Source organism: Terrapene carolina, unplaced genomic scaffold (assembly GCF_002925995.2).
Source record: "Terrapene carolina triunguis isolate 2854851 unplaced genomic scaffold, T_m_triunguis-2.0 Scaffold192, whole genome shotgun sequence".
NCBI classification, from domain to species: Eukaryota; Metazoa; Chordata; order Testudines; family Emydidae; genus Terrapene; species Terrapene triunguis.
Genome location: NW_020664543.1, coordinates 23,420,278 through 23,444,367, shown reverse-complemented (window position 1 = coordinate 23,444,367; position 24,090 = coordinate 23,420,278). Strand labels below are relative to the sequence as shown.

Genomic DNA, 24,090 nt, shown 5'->3' with positions numbered 1-24,090 from the left:
TACTCAAAACTTCACCCCCGATTTTGTAAGACCGATATAAAAGTTCTATTTGCTCTGTAAAATTTAGTTTATACTTTAGCAAGAGCACAGCTTCTTTAATTTAATCAAATCCAGTTTTATTTTATATATTAAGAAGAGTTACTATCCATGCGCTGCCCTACCAGTTTGTAAAGTATAAGTGTAAAACCAAAGAAAGTGCTTTTCCTCTCCCCTATTGATATTTGAAAGACCTATAAAAACAGAAGGTCACATGGGAAACATTTTAAACTGACTACACGAGTGCTCTATGCATTTAACAAGACAACTCTCCAATCTTTCAATCATAATCTTAGATTTTACTCAACAGCAAGTGAAAAATCAACACAGAAGTATGATTTTTGTTTTTAAGTTGATAACCCTTTAAGATTGACACAAACCCATACAATTCTAAACCAAGTCGATAGCAAAGCTGGATATTCAGTCATAACCAATTGGTGTCTTATAGCTATTCCTCCCCTTCTCTCACAACTTTAATTAGCTGCTATGGGCTCTCAAATGATATGCAGTTTGGTAATTCACTAACTACGCTGTACACAAGCCACAGTTCAGGTCTATTGTGTAATTACTAACTTGTGTCATAGGCTATGTGCAGGACACACTGCCATCTGGGGAAAGTTTATCACTACGCATCTCATGTAAACAGCACAATTGTCTACTCATGGATAGATGAGCCTAGGAGTTTTGTATTAAAGCAAGTGTTTGCCTAACACCACACTGTGACCATAGTATCTCTAGTAAATTAAATATGCTGGATACAGCATTGGAATAAGACTTCAAAGTTTCAGTATACAAACTTCAGTTGAACTCAAGAAGGTAGAGTGTAAAGGAAACTTCCAATACCAATAAGGTAGTTTCTCACAAACAGAGAGCTAGCCTACGAGCAGATAAAACGTATATTTTTGTGAACAAACATCCAGGTTTTGGTTTTTTGTTGTTTTTTTTAAACTTACAAAACGGGAAGAGTTGTCATTTTTCACAGTCTTTGCATTCCCAAAGGATTCCAGAATGGGGTTCGCCTGCAGAAGCTGACGTTCCAGCTCCCCCTAAAAAAACCACACAAACACAAAAGCAAACTTATATGAAACCCATGTGTATGTCAGACTGTCCCTGATTCTGTTTCCCTTCTGATCATTTTACCCCAAGTGCCTGACAAGATCTTCAAACACATTGCCTCTTATTTGTTTGATTCCTTGCTCTGTTGACACTCTTCACTGGAAAAGAGAAGATGGCATCTATTGTATAGAAAAGTGACTGAGCTTGGGTGGGCTGATGTTAAAAACACTGAACATAAAAAGGTGAATTCAAGTTCAGGGCAAATGAATTAGGCACAGAAGTCAGAATAAAGCCCATATGCTATTTTTGCAGGGGGAAAACAATTTGACAAAGTAATGAATAATCTTTGGATTTCTGTGTAAGTTGTTTCTGCAAATTAGAGCTTTAGGACTGTTAATGATCAGTATCTAAACCAGGATCATATAGGACAGCAGGTGCTTAAGCATACACCATCAGTCAGCAAGCTATTGAGTCTCATAGCTAACTGGAGATTTTGGACAAAATTTGTGGTATTTCCATATATTTTGAGCTGGAGTAAGGAGGACACAAATGGCATAAGTGAAGTTGAATAATGCCAAATTGTAAGATTAATTATTTTCAAACTTAAAAAGCAAGTCAACATATGCGGTACCTAACTGTACTATTATTTATGACATCCAATTGTTTTAAAGCTTGCTGCCTATTAAAAGATCTGACTAGTATAACCAGGTCTGTGCTGCATCCATGAGCCCATAAAAGTAGCAAGTGTGTGGGAAGATGTGATACTATTTCCTTGCCCAGAAAGATGGGAACAAAAAGTGGAATTGTGTCTCTGGAATGCAATCACAAAATTAGTGTTCATAAATCTGCTTTTTCCAATCATTTACCATTTATAGCACATGGAAGAGTAAAACTCCTGGACTGAATGAACAACTAACAATGAGAGACATCACACACCTTTGTTAGTCCTTACATATGTCAATGATTATACAAACTATTTTTTAAAACTCACTTTGATTAATGCCTGTTAGAGGCTTTTATTTTTAAGTTGTAACATATATCAGATTTGCTGAAAACTGATTCCTGCTCGTTCTTGATCTGTTACTTGACCTCAGGTAGACTGCTCAAAGTTTGATCCACTTCAAAAACAGATTTCCTTTCTATCTCTTTTGAATTCTAGAGTTCCTAAAAAAATTCAGAGTATTCTCCCAGACTAACCACTGAACATTTACAGAGGACACACACAAATATTGTACTCCGTTCCCAGTGTTTTAGAAAGAAAAAAAAAAAAAAAAGTGTTCCTCAACACTGTACCAACAAAACAGAAACCAACTTGGAGAAAAAATTTTAGCACCCTACTCAGTGTAGTGGTTGTAATACTAGTCTCTCTTTTTTTATATACACTGTAAATCGATTGTTCAGAATCTCTGATCCATACAAGGTAGTGGGCAGCATCTTGTTCATGTTTTTGCGCCTTCATCGTTAGCAGATGTCCGGGACAGTTAGACAGAGAACCCTGCTCACCCGTTTGTATTCAGCATGAAACAGACTAAATTAAATATGTGAAATAAAGTAAGCCAACGCCTTTCACCAAAGGGATGCACACAAGCTGCTGTTCATTGAAGCTCACTGATATTTCAGGTTCTACTTAGCCTGGAAACAACAGATATTGGTTTCAAAATTTTGACCTAATGACAGCACACTGCGTTACCACTAGGGTTACCATACGTCCGGTTTTTCCAGGACATGTCCGGCTTTTCAGCAATCAAACCCCCGTCCGGGGGGAATTGCCAAAAAGCCGAACATGTCCGGGAAAAATACCGTCCGGGCACTTCCCCTCCCGCGGCTGCTCTGCTCCTCCCCTCTCAGAGTTTGGCTCTGTTTAAGAGCCAAGCTGCCCGAGCCAGCGCTACCGGCTTCAGGCAGCCCCCCTTGCCTCCAGACCCTGCGCCGCCGGAGCAGAGCAGCTGGAGCCGGGGAGGAGAAGTGCCCGGCCGGGGGCGCAGGGTCCGGAGGCAAGGGGGCTGCCCAAAGCCCGAGCGCTACCGGCTTCATGGTTTGCCGGGCAGCCCTTTTCGCATGGCTGGGAGGGAGGAGGGGGAGTTAGGGCGGGGACTTTGGGGAAGGTGCGGGGAAAGGGCGGAGTTGGGGCGGGGCCAGGGGTGGGAAAGGGGCGGGGCTGGGGCCCGTGGAGTGTCCTCTTTTTTTATTTTTTAAATATGGTAACCCTAGTTACCACTGAACAGACGGGTACAACAGATCTGTGCTGTACATACTTCAAAGTCTACCTAAGAGAAACCAAAGTAAAAATATTGGAAGCACAAAGAAATGGTTTGGTCTGATAAGGGGAAACATTTGCATTATATATAATTTCAGAATGACCTGAAATGCAATAGCCTCCAATTTGGTTTGGAGAGACTATATTGACACTTATTTATGGAGAGTGGTTGATCTCTGTTCAGGGGATTTTGAATGTTTGAAGTACACAGATTGGGAAAACTGTTAAGTTCTAATTCTGCTTTCTACTGATTTGTCACTGTTCTTTAAGAATCAGGATAGGAGTGGTGAGGAATGGTAAAGAGGAGAAACTTGATTACAGCCTAAAAAGCTAGAATGTTTTTTCCTAGTTGAAGTTTTTGGTATTCATGACGAGATAAGAAGGAATTTATCACAGATTACTAAACAACTCACTCATACTTAAGTATTCTCTTCATTAAATTTTAAAAGTTTTAAATTATAGACTAAATTCATTTAATTTTATGAAATCAATTATCCTATTCAGAAACATTCCACAGAGATTTTAGAATGAAGGCAAGATTGGGCTAGATTCCCCTACTTATACAGTCAAATAGATCTTGGAAAAAGCAGCATCAAGATATTGTGAAAAGTGAAGTCATGCAATAATTCATGCAGATCAATAGAGCAATGTTAGAGCAAGGACAAGAGATACTGTTATCTCAGTTTTAGAAAACCAGCATCCCAGTGATTTGGTTCATTGTGAAATCTGGGTGAGAGACAGGGAGCTACATGCTACTCACATACAACAGGGATCCACTCTGTAGTTCAAAATGACAGTGAAACAAAATGTTAATGGTTATGATTTATGCAATATACCAACAATTCCGGATTCGAATTTAAAATACTCCTATTGACACATTTAAAATATGAACATAATTGGACATTTTTTAATCCTGATGTGAACAGGTCCATTGGCAAAAAAAGCAATCCATCCAAACATTATTCATTAGTTTCTGGTTTTACAACAAAGAAACACTTGAGTAAAGACTTCAAGTAAAATTTCAGAATTGCTCATGTCCTGTTGATTTTCAATGAGATTTAGGCACTTAAATACCTATGTATTTTGAAAGTGGGACTTAGGTGCTTTTGAAAATGTTACCTTTATCTAACCCTGGTGACCATGATAGACACACCCTTACCTCCTGAAAGCAGTGATTAGAGCAGTGGTTCTCAAACTTTTGTATTGGTGACCTCTTTCACACAGCAAGCCTATGAGTGCGACCCCCCCTTATAAACTAAAAACTCTTTTATATTTAACACTATTATAAATGCCAGAGGCAAAACGGGGTTTGGGGTGGAGGCTGACAGCTCACTACCCTCCAAGTAATAACCTTGTGACCCTCTGAGGGGTCACAACCCCCAGTTCGAGAACCCCTGGATTAGAGTGTATACTTTGTCTGGTGTGCTTTTCCCTCTGCATTAGGGAGTCCTAACTTTACCCTTAACTCCCCATTTCTAATAATTAAAGCAGTAGAGATCACAGCACTTTCTGTAGATAGGAGTCTAGACAGCCCCACTGACAGCTCAGCAGTGCTCCATCATGTCATAAGAACGGGGAAGGGTTAAACCTCAATCATTATTGCTTGCCTACCCCTTCCTCTGTCAGGAATCAGAGAGCATCATCCTCATGACAATTCCAGACAGCCTGAGAAACAAGAGTAGCTCAAGCACACTCTGAAGATTTCAACCCATACAGGACTGAGCAGCCACTAAGCTGTTGGGTCAGGTTATAGTAAGTCATGGCAGATTTTGCACTTTAGAGGAAGTCTTGGTTTTCCCACACCCTGTACTGTTGTGAAGAATATCATATCAATGTGTAACCTGAGTGGCTATAAAACATTCAAGCACCCAAGCTTTTAGGATTAATGTGCATTTAATTTCTATTAGTTTAATTTAAATAATTTCTTTATCACATCACTTAATAATGCCAAAGCATTATGCATTAAAATCTCCACAGTACATTTACCAAGGGCACACAGTGAGGTGGAGGATTTAAATTGGTGGTGAAGATACAGCTTTTGCTTCAGGACCGATTAGGGTTGCCAACCCTACAGGATTGGCCTGGAGACTCCTGGAATCAGCAACTATCTCCCAGTGACTATTGAAAGCAATCCGGAAAATTTTAATAATGTCATTTTCTTAAAATATCCTATGTCATGTTGGGGGGGGGGGAAGGGGAAGGGGGAAATCAATCTCCTGGAATAGCTTCAATCATTGTTGGCAACTCTAGGACAGATAGATACCAGATTTTATCCTGGAGCATTGCAAGCTAGTTTAATTCAAAGTCTGTTACCAGTCAGTGCTTTTGTACAAAATGAATAATACATTTTGCTAAGATTACTTAGTTGTATACCTGTACTAGTCTGTCACCACTTCATGATAAACATGCCACCAAATTAGTAGTATACAGACATTTAAAATTGATCGCTCATCTCGTCATACAAAAATAGTTGGAAAAATACGAATTAATCCATATAAACTTAGAAGCATAAAGAAAAACACTTGCCTGATGTTTCACGGGTTTAGGTGATTCGGGCTGTTCATTGCAAACAAACAAATGCAAGTGTTAGCAAGTCTGCATTTTTCCAGCTGCAAGCTATACTCCATGTTAATTATACATGTTAGTTCAACCAAACACTCAGTTCATGGAAGTGGTTTTACCCAGTTACTGTAGCTAGAAGCAGAGCTATTATATTTCATTAGTCATTTCCTACTAAATTTTCTTATGCATATTCAAAGAACTAATGCCATATGAAGTACACTTGCCAGAGAGTAAGTCTTCCCTCATACATACTGGCATTTACGGCCTAACAGGCAACTGCAGAGGCAAGAATTTAACTAGTTGCTATATACATATACTTTCTCAGTAATGTCAGCTAAAAATAACTAAAATAAAATTGAGTTCTTTCTCTACAGGCTTAATCACTGGACATTATATTTGTTCAGCAGTATGGCATTCAGCATCCTTCTAAAGAAGCTAGCCTGGTCCTAATCGATACCAAGAGAAAGGGTCTGAGCACTTGCTTCTCCCCAACCTCCCCAGAAAGGATGTTTTCGCTGACAATTCCTTTTTAGAATTAAATGTGCAACCTCCTATCTTGGTCTCACACTAGAAGAGCAGGGGGGGTTCAAGAGTGATTTTTCTCCCTAGGAGAAAGTGAATGTTGTTGGAAGACACTTACTTGGACTTAGAGGGAGAAAATGCTGTCAAAATATGAGTACTGTGTAGATGTAGTAGAAATTTTCCAAATTTTTATTTTGACAGAAAACAAGATCAATTCTTGGGGAAATTTTTGCAAAATAAAATAAACTCTAATTTTTTCAGCCAGCTCTAGTACTATGTAAGGCCTGATCCTAAAACCTTTGCTCACAGAGGACACAAAAGGGCTGCAAGTTCAGGCCCTCAAAAATCAAAAGAGACCATTTTAAATCTTACTGTAAAACAGCCCTTGATTACACTAGAATTTTAATAAATAAATAAATAAAATAATATACCAAGCCAAAGGCATGCTATGAAATCTACGTCCAAAATTTCCAAGGCACTGAAGAAGTTATTTCATAGCAAGGAAAAAATGTCTCTAAAGATGTTCTTAATCAAGCAAGCAAGCTGCTCATTCAGTTCGAGGTTTTGTTCAACTTAAAACAAACAAACAATCAGCAAGTCCTATTAACATGCTTTATGATGCAATAGCAACACTATAGGCTGGTCTAAACCAGATCTTGAACTGAAATACATTAATACCACTTCACTCTTACATAGCTCTTTATCAGTAAATCTCAAAGGAATTAAATTAAACCATTTTAGTTATTTAGCTACAAATCTAAGTGGACAATTATTTTAGAATAGGGGTGGCTAAAGTCAGTTTGTTACCAGCTTTACAAACACTGTTATTCTGAAGCTGGCAACAAACTGACTTTAGCTAAATCAGCTTTAGCCACCTTAATTCCAAAGTGTCCACTGATCTGCATAAGCAAAACCCATTTAGTTAAAACCACTGCAAGCCTGTGTGTGGACCAAACCTATGTTAAAGGCTTTAGACTCCTTTAAAAAAAAAAAAAATTAGTTTTACATTTGGCAAAAACAAATTTTGCCAATTTCTCTTTTCATTAATGCTTCCCACTTGAATTAGATTTATTGAAAGATGTTACTGTACTTAAATAAAATATTCCTGGTCAGAAAGGCCTCCTGCCCTCCTAGTCCCCAAAAGACTCCCTGATCTGGTTAACTGTTGCAAGCTTATATGGAGCCATGCCCCTAATTCTCCTCCATTTCCCTCCCTCCACCACAAGTTTATAACCTCTGCACTGGCTTTTTAAAATACCATGGAAGCACACAAACATTCTATAAATTCGTCTTTTCTCCATTTTTGGAATTGTATATCAAAAAGACACATTAAGAGAACATTAATGTTGCAAAATTAAGCCTTCCAAAAAAGTTAACCTGAATTCTGGCATTTCCTATCTATGATCATATAATGAAAGATTGCAGTTACTTTTCCTACAAGTCTCTGTGCTATTCATTGCACAGAATGGACCTGTGCGCCTTCTACCCAGCTAGTCCCAGGTCCCCTTGACCTCTTCCAACAGCTCCTCACCCATCTGTCCTGTCCCCTCTCCCAGCCTCCCGTTATTCCCTCCACCAGCTCCCAGTCTGGCCCCCCCTGTGTTTGCTGCTGGCACACACTCAATAGAGAATAAATATGCCTGATTTGGAGTCACGGACGGCACAAGAGACAAGCTCCCTGCTTTGAGTTCTGGTGCCTGGCCACCATGTACAGGGAAAGTCCCGCTTTGCCCCTGCAGCTCTAGGCTGGAGCGTAGAGTCATAGAAATGTAGGGCCGGAAAGGACTTTAAGAGGTCATCTAGTCCAGCACCCTGTGCTGAGACAGGATTAAGTAAATCGAGAACCACCCTGACAGACATCTAACTTGTTCTTAAATGCCACCAATGAAAAGGATTCTGTGGCCTAAGTAACCTGTTCTAGTGCTTAACTATCCTGATAGTTAGAAAGTTTTCTTCTAATATCTAACCTAAATCTCCCTTACTGCAAACTAATCAGATTACTTTCTTGTCCTACCCTTGGACATGGAGAACAATTGATCACTGACCTCTTTATAACAACTTTTTACGTAGTTAAAGACTGTTACATTCCGCTTTTGTCTTCTCTTGACAATTCTTTCAATCTTTCTCCATAGGTCAGGTTTTCTGCCTTTTATCATTTGTGTTGCTCTCCTCTAACTTGTCCACATCTTTCTTAAAGTGTGGGACCCAGAAGTGGACACAGTACTCCAGCTGAGACCTCGCCAGCACCAAGAAGAGTGGAACAGTTACCTCTCATCTTAATTCAATATGATGCCACATACGACACTCATGTTAATACAACCCAGAATAACATTTGCCTTTATTATAACAGTCCCACACTATTAACTCACTCAATTAGTGGCCCATTGTATATCCCCTTTTCTGCAATACTGCTGCCTAGTCAGCTACTCTCCATTTTGTATTTGAAATTCAATTAAGACAAGTACTACACCGAAGAAGAAAAAAATCAAATGCACATTTTATTGATTGCAAACCAATTCTCCAAATTGTCTTGGTCGTTTTCAATTCTGTTCCTCCGAAGTGCTTTCAACCCCTTCCAGTGTGCTCAGCTGCTAGATGGGGATACTGCACATGCAGCCTGGCTACCACTAGGAGCTGTGAAGGGCTGGAGTGTGTCCTCCATGCAGACTGAATATTCAGAGGTTATTAGGGTGACCAGATGTCTGGTTTTCTACCAGAACACCTGGTCAAAAAGGGACCCTGGCGGCTCCGGTCAACAGCCCCGTTGGTGGTGCTAAGGGTCCAGTCGGCGGTGCGGCAGAGTTAAGGCAGGCTAGTCCCTACCTGTCCTGGGGGCACCGTTCTGCACCCTGGAAGTGGCCAGCAGGTCTGGCTCCTAGGCGGGGGGGAGGACGCAAGAGGGCCCCGGGCGGCGGGGGGGGGGGGGGGTGCTTGCGGCCGAGAGCAGCATGCGCCACAGAGCCTCCTGTCCACCCCCACCCCATGAGCCGGACCTGCTGGCCACTTCTGGGGTGCAGCATGGTGCCCCAGGATAGGCAGGCAGCCTGCCTTAGCCTCCCCCCCCGCTGTGTCGCTGACTGGGAGCCACTCGAGGTAAGCCCAACCCCCAGCCCTGAGCCCCTCCAAACCTGGAGCCCCCTCCTGCATCCCAAACCCCTCACCCCTGGCTCCAGCCCAGAGCCAGCACCTCCAGCCCAGAGCCCTCACCCCTCCCACACCCCAACCCCCTGCCTCAACCCACAGCCCAAGTCCCTCAACCTCCACCTGGAGCCCCCTTCCTGCACCCATGGGGGACAGCGAGCCAGCCACCAGGGAGGGGGAAATGTAGTGAGCGGGGGCGAGGCCTCAGTGTTCGGTTTTGTGCAAATGGAAAGCTGGCAACCCTAGGTTATAGTTGCTGAATTATAAGTCTCTAAACTCTTTGAAAACAAAATCTGTTTCCAGATGCTTGGTAGGAGCTTGCTAGAGCTTCACCGCTATATCTGAAAAGTCTATCTCCACTGAGCATGCTCCAGCCTCTCAGCTCCCACATGCTACCAGACTGCACGTGTGTGCCATCCCCACGGAGCTACTGAGCATGCTGGAGGTCAGGACTTTTCCAATAACTGCAGCTCCTGCCTGCTGTGGGCCAGGGTAGAGCTGGGTACCAAACAAAGAACAAGGAGCTGGTCTCTTCTATGCTCTCTATGGCCTGTCCTGCTGGTGCTCAGGCAGCACAGAGGAGGAAGCGACACTCAAATGCAGAGAGAACAAGAGCTGGATGGAGTGGGGGGAGAAAGGGACTAGAAGAAGAGTAGATTAAGACAAAAAGCCAGGGAAAGTAGACTAGTTGGGCAAGAAGACTGCAAGCCAGGAGAGGGAAGAAAAAGAGAAAGAAGAGATTAGATGAAGATTGGGACTGCAAAAAAGCAGGGGTAGGGAGAAGGCAGGACAAAGTACAGGTTGGAGGGGGAAATGGGCAGAAGGGTCTGTGCCCACCAGAGCACACTCTTCTCCAGAACCTCGAAAGGAACAAGATCCCAGAATCTCACTGTTTTTCTGCTGTTGACAAATATCTATGAAACCCAAAGGCAGAATATACATTTCATCCCCTTTTGGTGCTAGTCCACACAGTGGGTGACACTGCTATTATCAAGTTTCAGAGTAGCAGCCGTGTTAGTCTGTATCCGCAAAAATAGGAGTACTTGTGGCACCTTAGAGACTAACAAATTTATTTGAGCATAAGCTTTCGTGGGCTACAGCCTGCTTCATCCAATGCATCTGATGAAGTAGGCTGTAGCCCACGAAAGCTTATGCTCAAATAAATTTGTTAGTCTCTAAGGGTATGTCTACACTACAGGATTAATCCGAATTTAGATAATTCGAATTTGGGAAACAGGTTGTATAAATTCGATTGTGCGCGGCCACACTAAGCACCTTAATTCGGTTTTAAACCACATTAATTCGGTGGTGTGCGGCCACACTACCCCATTAACTTAAACACAGTAATTCGGTGGTGTGCGTCCACACTAACCCTAATTCGAATTAACAAAATCGATTTAGGCTCTACTCCGTTCGTCGAGGTGGAATACAGAAATCGATTTAAAGGGCCCTTTAATTCGACTTAACTGGCTCTGTAGTGTGGACGGGTGAAGGGTTAATTCGGATTAAGGCAGCTAAATCCGAATTAAAGTCCTAGTGTAGACCAGGCCTAAGGTGCCACAAGTACTCCTGTTCTTCTTACTGCTATTCTCAGTTACTCCCTTTGCTCAAAGAGCAGGGGTATGTGTGATGGATCTAAAAGGTTCCAACCTGGTGATGAACCATATGGATTTCAATGACAACACATGATGGAATTTGTTTCTTAAAATCCTATGTAATTAATCTCTAGGAAATGCCAGAGTTAAGGTTGACTGTGCAACTTTAATTCAGCTCCCTTGTGCATATGCATTTGATATAGTCTTTAATTACATTATCACAAACTAGTTTTTCCACAGAACCCACGCTGCCTCATTCAGTGCATAGTATGGACAGCTCTCCCTGAATAAACAGCTATTCAATATTTTGTTTTTATCCTTGTTGTTCAACGTGTATCCCCATGCTTTATTTACTGCACACTATTCAAACCCTGCTCTGACTACAGAATTAACTTCCGTGACACTTTTTTACAGTGCAAATCACACAAGTGAACTAATTTATCTTCACAACACCTCTGAAGTGAGGGGGTATTACCCCCATTTTACAGAAAGGGAGCTGAGGCACACAGAGATTAAGGTACGAAGTGTCACAGGTTTTGGATGCCTAATTTGAGACACCTAGGACCTGATTTCCCCCCCCCCCCAGAGTACTTAGCATTATATAGCACATTATATATTTAAAGCCCAGCTCCCACTGACTTCAGTTTACAGCTTCAGTGCTCAAGGTCTCAAGCTGGGCATCTGGAAAATGAACACCACAATTAATGACTACCTATGAAGTGTTTGGTTTTATGTGACTTGACTAGCATCAGATAGGAATTCAGTGGTGGGGCAGGGCTAGAATACCATTCTCTAACTCAGATATGAACTACCTTAACCATGAGACTGTCCTCTCTCTTCCTAAAATCCCCTGATGCATTCACTACACTCCCAAATTCCTCAAATGAGAAAAAAGTCTTACAAACAGCCTCCTTCACTACATAACCGTGATTCCCCTCACTATCGGTCCATCCTGTGCACTGAATGAGGCAGGGGTCCTGTGGAAAGATCGTATGCAGTCATGTAATTAAAAACCACACCATAACGCAAGGGCAGGCAACCTATGGCACGCGTGCCGAAGGCGGCACGTGAGCTGATTTTCAGTGGCACTCACACTGCCCGGGTCCTGGCCACTGGTCCAGGGGGCTCTGCATTTTAATTTAATTTTAAATGAAGCTTCTTAAAACATTTTAAAAACCTTATTTACTTTACATACAATAGTTTAGTTATATATATTATAGAAAGTTATAGACTTCTAAAAATGTTAAAATGTATTACTTGCACGCAAAACCTTAAAATTAGAGTGAATAAATGAAGACTCGGCACACCACTTATGAAAGGTTGCTGACCCCTGCCATGACGCATACACACAAGGCAGGCAAATTATGGTTGCACAGGCAGCCTTATTCTGGCATATCCTAAACCATGGAGTGCTAGACTTTGCAATCTTAATGTTCTTTTAATGCAGTGTGAGCACACAGGCAAAATATACAGATAAACTCATGAACTCCCTTCCCTTACCTCTTCCTACATCTGTCTAGTGTAATACAGCTTTACTCCTGACACCCTGCCTCCAGCTCAGTATAAGCCAATAGAGAACAAGAATCAAGCCATAAAGCATCAAAGAGATGAGTGGATTACCATGTACAGTAAAAGTCAGACTCTAGCAAAGTATTTTTCCCAATATTTTTAATACATAATTTTTTTACTTCAGTTAAATTCCCTGTGAGTGCTGGACTTTGCAATCCCAATATTTTTCTTTAAAAAAAAAAAAAAGTCTAAAAGTTATGTTGCTTTATGCAACCTTGATTCTGCGCCCCTCCTTTATTCGTATTAGGACATGGATTACAAATTGCATCTTCCTACATTTTTCACAGGACCCCACCTCATTCACTGCTCACAACAGACAGTACAGTACTTGGTGAAAGAGGTAGGTGTTTAAAATTTCTTTTGATCCTCATCCTTCAGTGTGTGCAACTCCATGCCCTTTTACTATTCACCATCCAAAGTTTTACACCTAATAAAAAAATTACTTTCGCTACCGGCTCTTTTATGGCAATTACTGCCATATCCAAGTGCCATAAACACTATTAAATGAATTTATCCCCTGTGAGAGACAAAAGTTGTATTATCCCATTTTACTCATGGGAATTCAGGCAAAAAGAGATTAAGATCAAAATTCACAGAAGTGTCCTCTAATTTTTGAGTGATTGGGAATCCAACCCGACACCAACAGTATGTTTCCCCCTCCCCCCCCGCCACCACACACAGTACTTAAACATCTTCATAGCACTTCATACATTCAAAGCACTGTACAGGCATTAACTAATCAATCTTCACAGCATCCCTGTGAGATGTGGGCAATTTCACAGATGGGGAAAACAGAAAACGGAGATGTGACTTGCATAAAGCCAAACTGTACGTCAGTGGCAGAGCCAGGATTGTCCATAATCAAAAACTTTTAAATGAAGTAATTAAGTTTGAGCAATTGTGACATTTTCCCAAAGCAAAAAGTCACATTATACCTCTTAATCATGCCCTAATGCCTCCATGGCATGACAAGACTCAAATACCACAAGGAACTTCCTTCTGCTTGTAACTGACAAAAACACTATACATAACACAGGGAGATTAATGTGCTACACAAACATAGACACCAACTCTGTGGGTGGAGCACCCTTGGAAAAAAAATTAGCACCCACCAGCAGCCAGCTCTCGGGGCCCCCGGGTACCTCCTGTCCACCGGGGTCCCGTCGATCAACTCCTCTTCCTCCCTCCCAGTGCCTCCCGCCCGCCACCATCAGCTGTTCTGCAGTATGCAGGAGGTGCGGGAAGAGGTAGGATGGGGGTGGACAGACATCAAGATATGCTTCTATGGGCGCAACGTTCTGAAGAATCAGAGCAGGCTGTGCAGAGGGGACAGAGGGACGGTGAAGACATTTGGCAGCATGTGACCTCCAGAAGAAGGAGAAGCATCCATGTACCAGCAATGGAGATACAGGTGAGCAACTGTTTTCGTGTTCTCTCCACAGGTACTAATGCAGAGAGTGGACTAGATGATACATCTGAGGGAAGGAAGCAGAAGGAGACTCCACCAATTGGAAGGCATGAGATGCACTGTCCTAGGGATGGGGGTTCCACGACCACCACTCCCAAGAGAGGGAGGCAGGTGGTGGTGGTCGGGGACTCCCTCCTCAGGGGGACTGAGTCATCTATCTGCCACCCCAACCGAAAAAACCGAGAGGTCTGCTGCTTGCCAGGAGCTAGGATTCACGATGTGGCAGAGAGACTGCTGAGACTCATCAAGCCCTCAGATCGCTACCCCTTCCTGCTTCTCCACGTGGGCACCAATGATACTGCCACGAATGACCTTGAGCGGATCACTGCAGACTACGTGGCTCTGGGAAGAAGGATAAAGGAGTTTGAGGCACAAGTGGTGTTCTCGTCCATCCTCCCTGTGCAGGGAAAGGGCCAGGGTAGAGACCGTCGAATTGTGGAAGTCAACGAATGGCTACGCAGGTGGTGTCGGAGAGAAGGCTTTGGATTCTTCGACCATGGGATGGCGTTCCAAGAGGAGGAGTGCTAGGCAGAGACGGGCTCCACCTAATGAAGAGAGGGGAAAGCATCTTCGCAAGCAGGCTGGCTAACCTAGTGAGGAGGGCTTTAAACTAGGTTCACCGCGGGAAAGAGACCAAAGCCCTGAGGTAAGTGGGGAAATGGGATACCGGGAGGAAGCACGAGCACAAGAGGGGAGGACTCCTGTCTCAGGCTGAGAAAGCAGGACAATCAGCGAGTTATCTTAAGTGCCTATACACAAATGCAAGAAGCCTGGGAAACAAGCAGGGAGAACTGGAAGTCCTGGCACAGTCAAGGAACTATGATATGATTGGAATAACAGAGACTTGGTGGGATAACTCACATGACTGGAGTACTGTCATGGATGGATATAAACTGTTCAGGAAGGACAGGCAGGGCAGAAAAGGTGGGGGAGTTGCATTGTACGTAAGAGAGGAATATGACTGCTCACAGCTCCGGTATGAAACTGCAGAAAAACCTGAGAGTCTCTGGATTAAAGTTTAGAAGTGGGAGCAACAAGGGTGATGTCGTGGTGGGAGTCTGCTATAGACCACCAGACCAGGGGAATGAGGTGGACGAGGCTTTCTTCTGGCAACTAGCAGAAGTTACTAAATCGCAGGCCCTGGTTCTCATGGGAGACTTCAATCACCCTGATATCTGCTGGGAGAGCAATACAGCGGTGCACAGACAATCCAGGAAATTTTTGGAAAGTGTAGAGGACAATTTCCTGGTGCAAGTGCTGGAGGAACCAACTAGGGGCAGAGCTCTTCTAGACCTGCTGCTCACAAACCGAGAAGAATTAGTAGGGGAAGCAAAAGTGGATGGGAACCTGGGAGGCAGTGACCATGAGATGGTCGAGTTCAGGATCCTGACACAAGGAAGAAAGGAGAGCAGCAGAATACGGACCCTGGACTTCAGAAAAGCAGACTTTGACTCCCTCAGGGAACTGATGGGCAGGATCCCCTGGGAGAATAACATGAGGGGGAAAGGAGTCCAGGAGAGCTGGCTGTATTTTAAAGAATCCTTATTGAGGTTGCAGGAAAAAACCATCCCGATGTGTAGAAAGAATAGTAAATACAGCAGGCAACCAGCTTGGCTTAACAGTCAAATCCTTACTGATCTTAAATGCAAAAAAGAAGCCTACAAGAAGAAGAAGATTGGACAAGTGACCAGGGAGGAGTATAAAAATATTGCTCAGGCATGCAGGAGTGAAATCAGGAAGGCCAAATCACACTTGGAGTTGCAGCTACCAAGAGATGTTAAGAGTAACAAGAAGGGTTTCTTCAGATATGTTAGCAACAAGAAGAAAGTCAAGGAAAGTGTGGGCCCCTTACTGAATGAGGGAGGCAACCTAGTGACAGAGGATGTGGAGAAAGCTAATGTACTCAATGCTTTTTTTGCCTCTGTCTTCACGAACAAGGTCAGTTCCCAGACTGCTGCACTGGGCAGCACAGTATGGCGAGGAGGCAACCAGCCCTCTGTGGAGAAAGAAGAGGTTCGGGACTATTTAGAAAAACTGGACGAGCACAAGTCCATGGGGCCGGATGCGCTGCATCTAAGGGTGCTAAAGGAATTGGCGGATGTGATTGCAGAGCCATTGGCCATCATCTTTGAAAACTCATGGCGACTGGGGGAGGTCCTGGATGACTGGAAAAAGGCTAATGTAGTGCCCATCTTTAAAAGAGGGAAGGAGGAGGATCCAGGGAACTACAGGCCAGTCAGCCTCACCTCAGTCCCTGGAAAAATCATGGAGCAGGTCCTCAAGGAATCCATTCTGAAGCACTTAGATGAGAGGAAAGTGATCAGGAACAGTCAGCATGGATTCACCAAGGGCAAGTCATGCCTGACTAACCTAATTGCCTTCTATGAGGAGATAACTGGGTCTGTGGATGAGGGGAAAGCAGTGGATGTGTTATTCCTTGACTTTAGCAAAGCTTTTGATACGGTCTCCCACAGTATTCTTGCCAGCAAGTTAAAGAACTATGGGCTGGATGAATGGACTACAAGGTGGATAGAAAGCTGGCTAGATCGTCGGGCTCAACGAGCAGTGATCAATGGCTCCATGTCTAGTTGGCAGCCAGTTTCAAGCAGAATGCCCCAAGGGTCGGTCCTGGGGCCGGTTTTGTTCAATATCTTCATTAATGATCTGGAGGATGGTGTGGATTGCACTCTCAGCAAGTTTGCAGATGACACTAAACTGGGAGGAGTGGTAGATACACTGGAGGGTAGGGATAGGATACAGAGGGACCTAGACAAATTAGAGGATTGGGCCAAAAGAAACCTGATGAGGTTCAACAAGGACAAGTGCAGAGTCCTGCACTTAGGACGGAAGAATCCCATTCACTGTTACAGACTAGGGACCGAATGACTAGGAAGCAGTTCTCCAGAAAAGGACCTAGGGGTTACAGTGGACGAGAAGATGGATATGAGTCAACAGTGTGCCCTTGTCGCCAAGAAGGCTAACGGCATTTTGGGCTGTATAAGTAGGAGCATTGCCAGCAGATCGAGGGACATGATCATTCCCCTCTATTCGGCATTGGTGAGGCCTCATCTGGAGTACTGTGTCCAGTTTTGGGCCCCACACTACAAGAAGGATGTGGAAAAATTGGAAAGAGTCCAGCGGAGGGCAACAAAAATGATTAGGGGGCTGGAGCACATGACTTATGAGGAGAGGCTGAGGGAACTGGGATTGTTTAGTCTGCAGAAGAGAAGAATGAGGGGGGATTTGATAGCTGCTTTCAACTACCTGAAAGGGGGTTCCAAAGAGGATGGATCTAGACTGTTCTCAGCGGTAGCAGATGACTGAACAAGGAGTAATGGTCTCAAGTTGCAGTGGGGGAGGTTTAGGTTGGATATTAGGAAAAACTTTTTCACTAGGAGGGTGGTGAAGCACTGGAATGGGTTACCTAGGGAGGTGGTGGAATCTCCTTCCTTAGAGGTTTTTAAGGTCAGGCTTGACAAATCCCTGGCTGGGATGATTTAGTTGGGAATTGGTCCTGCTTTGCGCAGGGGGTTGGACTAGATGACCTCCTGAGGTCCCTTCCAACCCTGATATTCTATGATTCTATGGAGTGGGGGCTTGGGAGAAGGGGCAGGGGGAGCGTCTGCAACAGAGCAGGAGTAAGAAGAGGCAGGGCCTGGGGCACCAAGGGAGGCCGGGGGGGTTGGGTTGAGTACCCCCAGGGCCCAGAGGAATCCGGCACCTGTGTACACAAAAGCCTTATTACGAACTCATGCTCAAACCATAAGCGCACAACACATTGCGCAATTACCCTATGCACAAAGTTAATAGAATATTTACTGATGTTGAGTTCGTAATTTAGGTTTCCCCACACACAGGACTGTTAAAAACTCCCCCAAGAGTCCATCTGAACACAGAGCAGCCTCCCCTCTGCTCTCCCGTCCCTCACACTGTCCTCCAGGTTCTCCTTCTTAACCCTGTCCTGCTGCTACCAGTTCTCTTCAGCATTGCTAACTCATGTATAAATCCTGTTCTGGCTCCTGCTTCCCTGTGATTTTGAGCCTCCATGTGCTCAGGGTTCAAGTCAAGGGACAGGCGGGGGATCCACCGGACAACTTATAATGGGAAATATAATGTCAACTAAACCATAGGGGTTGTTACTGTAAATGGTTCAAGACAGACTGCTTTAGCTGTTAAGCACTGTTTTTCTCCGACAGCACCATACAACCTGTGGTACCATTGCAAAATATAAAAGCATGCAAACAGCAATACTTTTGATAGTGAACCAGTAACCTAGAGTGAAACTGAATAATGGAGTCACTATGAGTGTACAACGGATGATCTGAAACCCATTTATATACTTTTGACTCTGCATTGCATAAAACTCTTAATCCACCAATGTGCATGTCAGATTTTGCTGAAGTACAGTTTACTGAAAGAGTCCAAGTTATAAGGCAGTGAGTTAAGTTTTTCCAATACCATGTCATACAAAAACAGAAAGATAACGATCATAGCAAAGGGCTCAGTTGTTTTATTACCTTTCCCTAACAGTGGGCTTCTAGCTCTCACCATTACAAAAGCACGGTGTTTATTACATATTGAAATTTTCCACATATCCTGTCAGAGTTTAACAGTTAATACTTGTTTTTAATGCTATGAATTAAACAATCACACTTTATTTTCCAAATTATTCATTTCTGTTGCTAGAACACTTTAATGATATCTTAGCTAACAGCCATATCAACTGATATTTATTTTTGATCCTAAATATTAGTTTTTAATCCTTTTAGCAGTGACAGCACTTTAGGGTATTTAGATACAATAAAGCCTGGTTCTGGAACAGAGAAAGACAATTGAAAAATAAGGAAAAAAAATAAAAATAAAAATAAAAAAACAACTTACTGGAATATTATGGTCCTTTCTTCCTTTATGGGAGGAAGCAACATGAGCAAGGTACTGAATAACTTTCTTGGTGTTTTCGGTCTTCCCAGCACCAGATTCACCTCTGCAAGACACATTCACACATTTGTCTCCCAAAATTCAGTTTTAACAAGCATAGTCAGTCTTTTATGGTATCTACCTAATTGCATTTCAGTCTCAGGCTTGGACCGTACAATGGTATTTTATTAACTGTCTGAAAGAAAAAGTGCTAATGGTTAAGGATGTATGCAGTGTAGCTGTAGACGTGTCTATCCCAGGATATTAGAGACACAAGGTGGGTGAGGTAAGAGTTTTCAAGCTACACAGAGCTCTTCTTCAGGTCTTGGAAAAGAACTCACAGCTTCACAGCAAAATGCATTTTCCTTTCCCAGACTTGAAGAAGAGTTCTGTGTGGCTCAAAAGCTTGTCTCTCATCAGCAGAAATTGGTCCAATAAGAGATATTACCTGACCCATCTTGACTGTAATGTTTAAGGAAACAAATCAGGAGTTTGTCAGTTTAAACACTGCCGTTATCCAAAATGTCTCCCTAGCACATCATTTAATTATTGGTACAATGTCAAGTATGCTTATTATGTATTAAGCATACTTTTTATCATAGTTCTTTACCACCACCAACTAACAACAAACCCTAATCTTCAATTCTTGTGTGAAACAAGCATTCTTACCTCTTCCTTAAAGGATAAGAAACTGAAGCAGAGAGATTGACTTGACCAAGGCCATGGATTGAATCTCTTAGAATAACTAATATATAAACATAATGCCATAATGGCACTTCATGCTATAAGTGCCAGATTTTCAGAAACACTGAGCTCCCACAAATCCCAGTGAAGTCAATGGGACTGCAAGTGCTCAGTACTTTTGAAAGTCAGGCCCTAGGAGCATTAGCAGTAAAATACATCTTAACATATCGTACCATAATCAGATTCTTGGCTAGGCTGAAGCATATCTAGGATTGCAAGGAGTACACATATATTACACTTTTAATTTTATTGCTGTAAACAGGTACAAAACATGCATTATTTTAATGAATGCTCAGCTAGGTTTGAAGTAAGATGTGTTTGGATATGTCTGACTTATTTCAAGATGTGTCTGTAGGACACAAAGTTGTAAACTGATTTTCCAAGGGAGGTATTTATTAAATCTATATTATCTTCACATGAAACAGGACTGACACCACAAGGTTTTTTCATAGCCGTAATTTAGTTTTCAGACAATTCTACATTATAAATTTATTGATGCATCTTTTAGTAACACTCACTACAAACTTAACTCGGCTACCAAATCATAGCTAAGTGGGAAGAGATTGCTGTTTGTGTTTATGAAGCATACGAAATTAAGAAGGTTCAATTACTTGGAATTGCACTGGAAAAGTGCAATTTTCTCACATTGTTAAATATTCATTTCAGAAATAAATCTTGACAGTTAACTGTGGAACCATTTCAAGCCTACTAGGATGTCAGTTTAGTCAGTTGCCATTTCTGTTACAAATAGTTTAACTGAAAACGTATGTGTGTGCAGTGTGGATTAACAACTTTTGCAGTTGAAGTTTCCAAGGCAACACTTCCCTCCATTGCGCTATATATACTAGATTTAGTAGTTTGCTTTGTATACTGAACTGAACTTTTATATTCTGAATCAATATTAAATTTGTTGTTACCTCAGAAGAGAGACTAAGAGTTTTTGGGTTTTCTTTAAATTCAATGAAGGGTACATTTAATATTTCTAATCTCTGAATGGAAGTTAAATTGGCAGAAAAGATTAAAAAGTAGTTAAAAAAAGTTTAGCTAAATTTTAAAGAATCCACTCTGGTGATCTAGTGAGCAGATTTCTGGGGAGTGGAGGGAGTACAATTATATTCCATAGGTCCAGTTCTAAAGGAGACTACACACGGCCTTTTTACAAATACAATCCACAAATCAACAAGTTCTTATAAAAGCCTGTACATCTCATAAAGCACATGAGGCCAAAAGCTTGGAGTTTATGATGTATTCCTTTGGCTAAAATGCAAGTCTGAAATTATACTTTTATAGAATGTCTCCATACAACTCCAGCTAGTATCTTATCTAATTCTTCTCGCCTTACAAATATGCTGAGTATTTCCTGCTGGATATGAACTTTTAGACAGTTCCGATGTCATATACTCTACTAGAAGAAGAATTAAAAGATTTAGGTGATGAAATCCTTTTCATTTATAGGAATAAGAACGTCTGCATATTTCAGCTTACCCCCCTCCCCCCCCCAAGAGTGCAAATGCATGAATTATAAATTGCCCAAACAAGGTAAACTTTTAGAAATGCTTATATACAATATTTGTGAAGTGGAAGGACAGTATATAATGAAGTCAGAGATCAGCCTTTTAAAAAAATACCTGGTTTTAAATACACCCCAATGATTAGGTTACCACAGAAGTGTTAATTAAAAACCCTTATGGAAAATCCTGGGCCTAGTGAAGTTAACAATGAGAGCCTTGCCATTGAGTTCAATAGGGCCAGGATTTCACCCCTTGGCCTTAAATCTCAGTTCCACTTATTGAATTAGAAGTGGGACCCACTCTCTCCCACAGTTTTATGATGCAAACAAACAGCAACTCTTATCGGCTCCAAGTGATTGCTCGGCAATGTGCCTACTTTGACGAATCTGACAATGTTACTATAATAGACAGTCAAATCCTCCAACTGAGGAGTGGATGTCTCTGTTCCACTACTGTCATCTTAAAAATCTATGTTCCATGGCTGGGCCACTGGTCAAACAGATTTATTTATTGACAAATACATAGAACATCTAGAATTCAGCTCCTTCAAGAGAGTGACTCTATCCTTCTAGAGACAGAACTGTCAGAACACATTCCTCCTGTTTTGAAGTTGTTGCTGCGGCTGCCTGAACAATTTATACTGAAGCACTTCAGACTAGCTCCTTTAACCCATCAACTCACATTCAGAACAGTTTGTCATGATCAGAGGTTATTTGTTCCACTCCAGCTAGGATTCAGAGAGTGAAAGCTAAGAAATGTTACTTAGCACTCCAGTGCTTGATTTCTCTGCCTATCAAGCCTCAAGCTCCCTAGTCTGATCTTTGAAGGCAAACCTAACCAAACAGATTTTAAATGCAGACAATTTTACTTTGCTGGGGCACAATACAAAGACAAGACATTACTGTGAAGAAGAATACATTTCCCACCCCCCCTTACGCTATAAAAAGTCTCTGTAATCTGCAACTGGCTTGACTTAAATTCTGCATTGTGTGTTACAGCAGCACCCAAGAGTCCCCAACTGAGATCCTGATCTCATTACACTAGGTACTGTACATACATGTAGTAGGAGGTAGTCCCTTCCCTGAAGGGCTTACAATCTAAGAGGGCAAGACAGACAAGGTAAGTAGTTACTTGCCCAAGGCAACACAGCAGATGACAATTAAGGATAGAACCCAGATCTTCTGACTCCCAGTCTGGTGCCATATACACTAGACTATGCTGCCTTAATTTTGCCAATACTTCAGACTCTATGGCAGATTCATATTTAATTTAAACTTCCTTTAAAAAAAAAAAAGGGGTAAATTAAGTGAATTATGCAATTCTCTAATAGTGCAAAGCACCACAGAGTCACATCACATTGAACAATAAATACAAAAACACACAGGAATCGCTGGCCAGCAATTTTCCTCCATGTTTTGTGGTTTTCACACTGCCTTGAGAAGTGCGCCATACTGCATCCTGTCCTGTCAGCCAAATTGTTGAACCCACCAATCCCTGCAAATCTTGCTTCGGCATCTTCCTCCGCTCATCAAATCCATGTGTCCCACAAACTGAAGTTTTCTTCATCTGATTGTCTTGATATTAGGTATCATTCTGGTTATGCTGTAAGTTCAGGTGATCACCTCCTCCTCAGTCACATGCAAGGTGTAACTAACTCACAGCAATTGCCTGTAGCATTTCCATTTGAAGGCAGAAAGCCTCTTAAATGTCCTGTTTCCTTAACATTCATGACTCGCATACATATAGTAAGATGATGAAGAGACTGCAGAAGTTTCATTTTACACTTCAGGGCAATAACCTTTGCTTCTCTAGATGCAGCTAATTCTACATTAGATTTCTAAGGGAAGTTTGGTGTCCCTTGTAGTCATATTGCTCAGACATTTGAAGTGCTCAATGTACTCCATTGCCTCCTCAGATCTGGATAGGAATATCTTCACCTTTTCAACAGATTTAGAGGTCAGCATTGTCTTTGTATGATATCTTCAGATCTAACTTCACTGCTTCCACCTCTACTCTTTCTGGCAATTTTTCCACCTCTTTGTGACAATCCAATTGGTCAATATCACTAGGTTTCCAGCAGTGGCTCTTCTTAAGAGTTCTTTAAGAAAACAGGTGAAGAAGACTGGTGATAATATGCAGCCCTGACATTTATCCTCAAGTCAAACCAACTACTTTGTTCATGCCCAAAAGAGACACCAAAGCGGTCATGCTTCCATCGAGATTTTGTATCAGCCTTACTACATTTTCACCAACGACAACCAGCTGCAAGGTTACCTAAAGACGTTTGGCCCTTATGTATCAAATGCCTCAGCAAAATTCACAGACAAGGAGCACCTTCCCATCATTCTCCAGCACTTTCTTTGACTGCACATGGAGACTCAGTATTTGCTCCACTATACCATTTTTGGGTTTAAATTCAATTTATTCTTCAGACAGAAAATTCTTTATCTCTGGGCACAATTCTCTTCAGGATGATGTACAATAATATTGTGCTACTGTGAATCAATAACAAAATTGTGCAGTAAATTTCCACAGTCAGGTTCCCTTATTATAAATAGGAACCACCAGGAACTGTATCCAAGTCTTGGGATATCTTCTGGTTTCAGCCTATCTGCAGCCTGCAGAAGCAACACTACTTCAGTCTACAGTGTTCATATTTTCAGGGTTCCTTTAGCAACCTTTTAAATTTTAAGTTAAAAAAAGAGAACAAAA

General features: G+C 42.1%; 1 protein-coding gene across 4 annotated transcripts in view; it reads right to left on the bottom strand.

The window, feature by feature from the left end:
- The window catches only part of MYH10 (myosin heavy chain 10), a 154,090-nt gene that overhangs the window by 68,064 nt on the left and 61,936 nt on the right, over positions 1-24,090 (bottom strand). For 2 of the 4 annotated variants that reach the window (XM_024215616.1, XM_024215617.1), the window contains exons 5-8: positions 19,088-19,190; positions 5,876-5,905; positions 4,110-4,127; positions 990-1,082 (exon numbers count right to left, since the gene is read on the bottom strand). In XM_024215616.1, the coding sequence (XP_024071384.1) occupies positions 990-1,082; positions 4,110-4,127; positions 5,876-5,905; positions 19,088-19,190 (244 nt within the window). The remainder of the gene's footprint in view (positions 1-989; positions 1,083-4,109; positions 4,128-5,875; positions 5,906-19,087; positions 19,191-24,090) is intronic. The other 2 variants (XM_024215618.1, XM_024215619.1) reach the window with 2 other exon arrangements.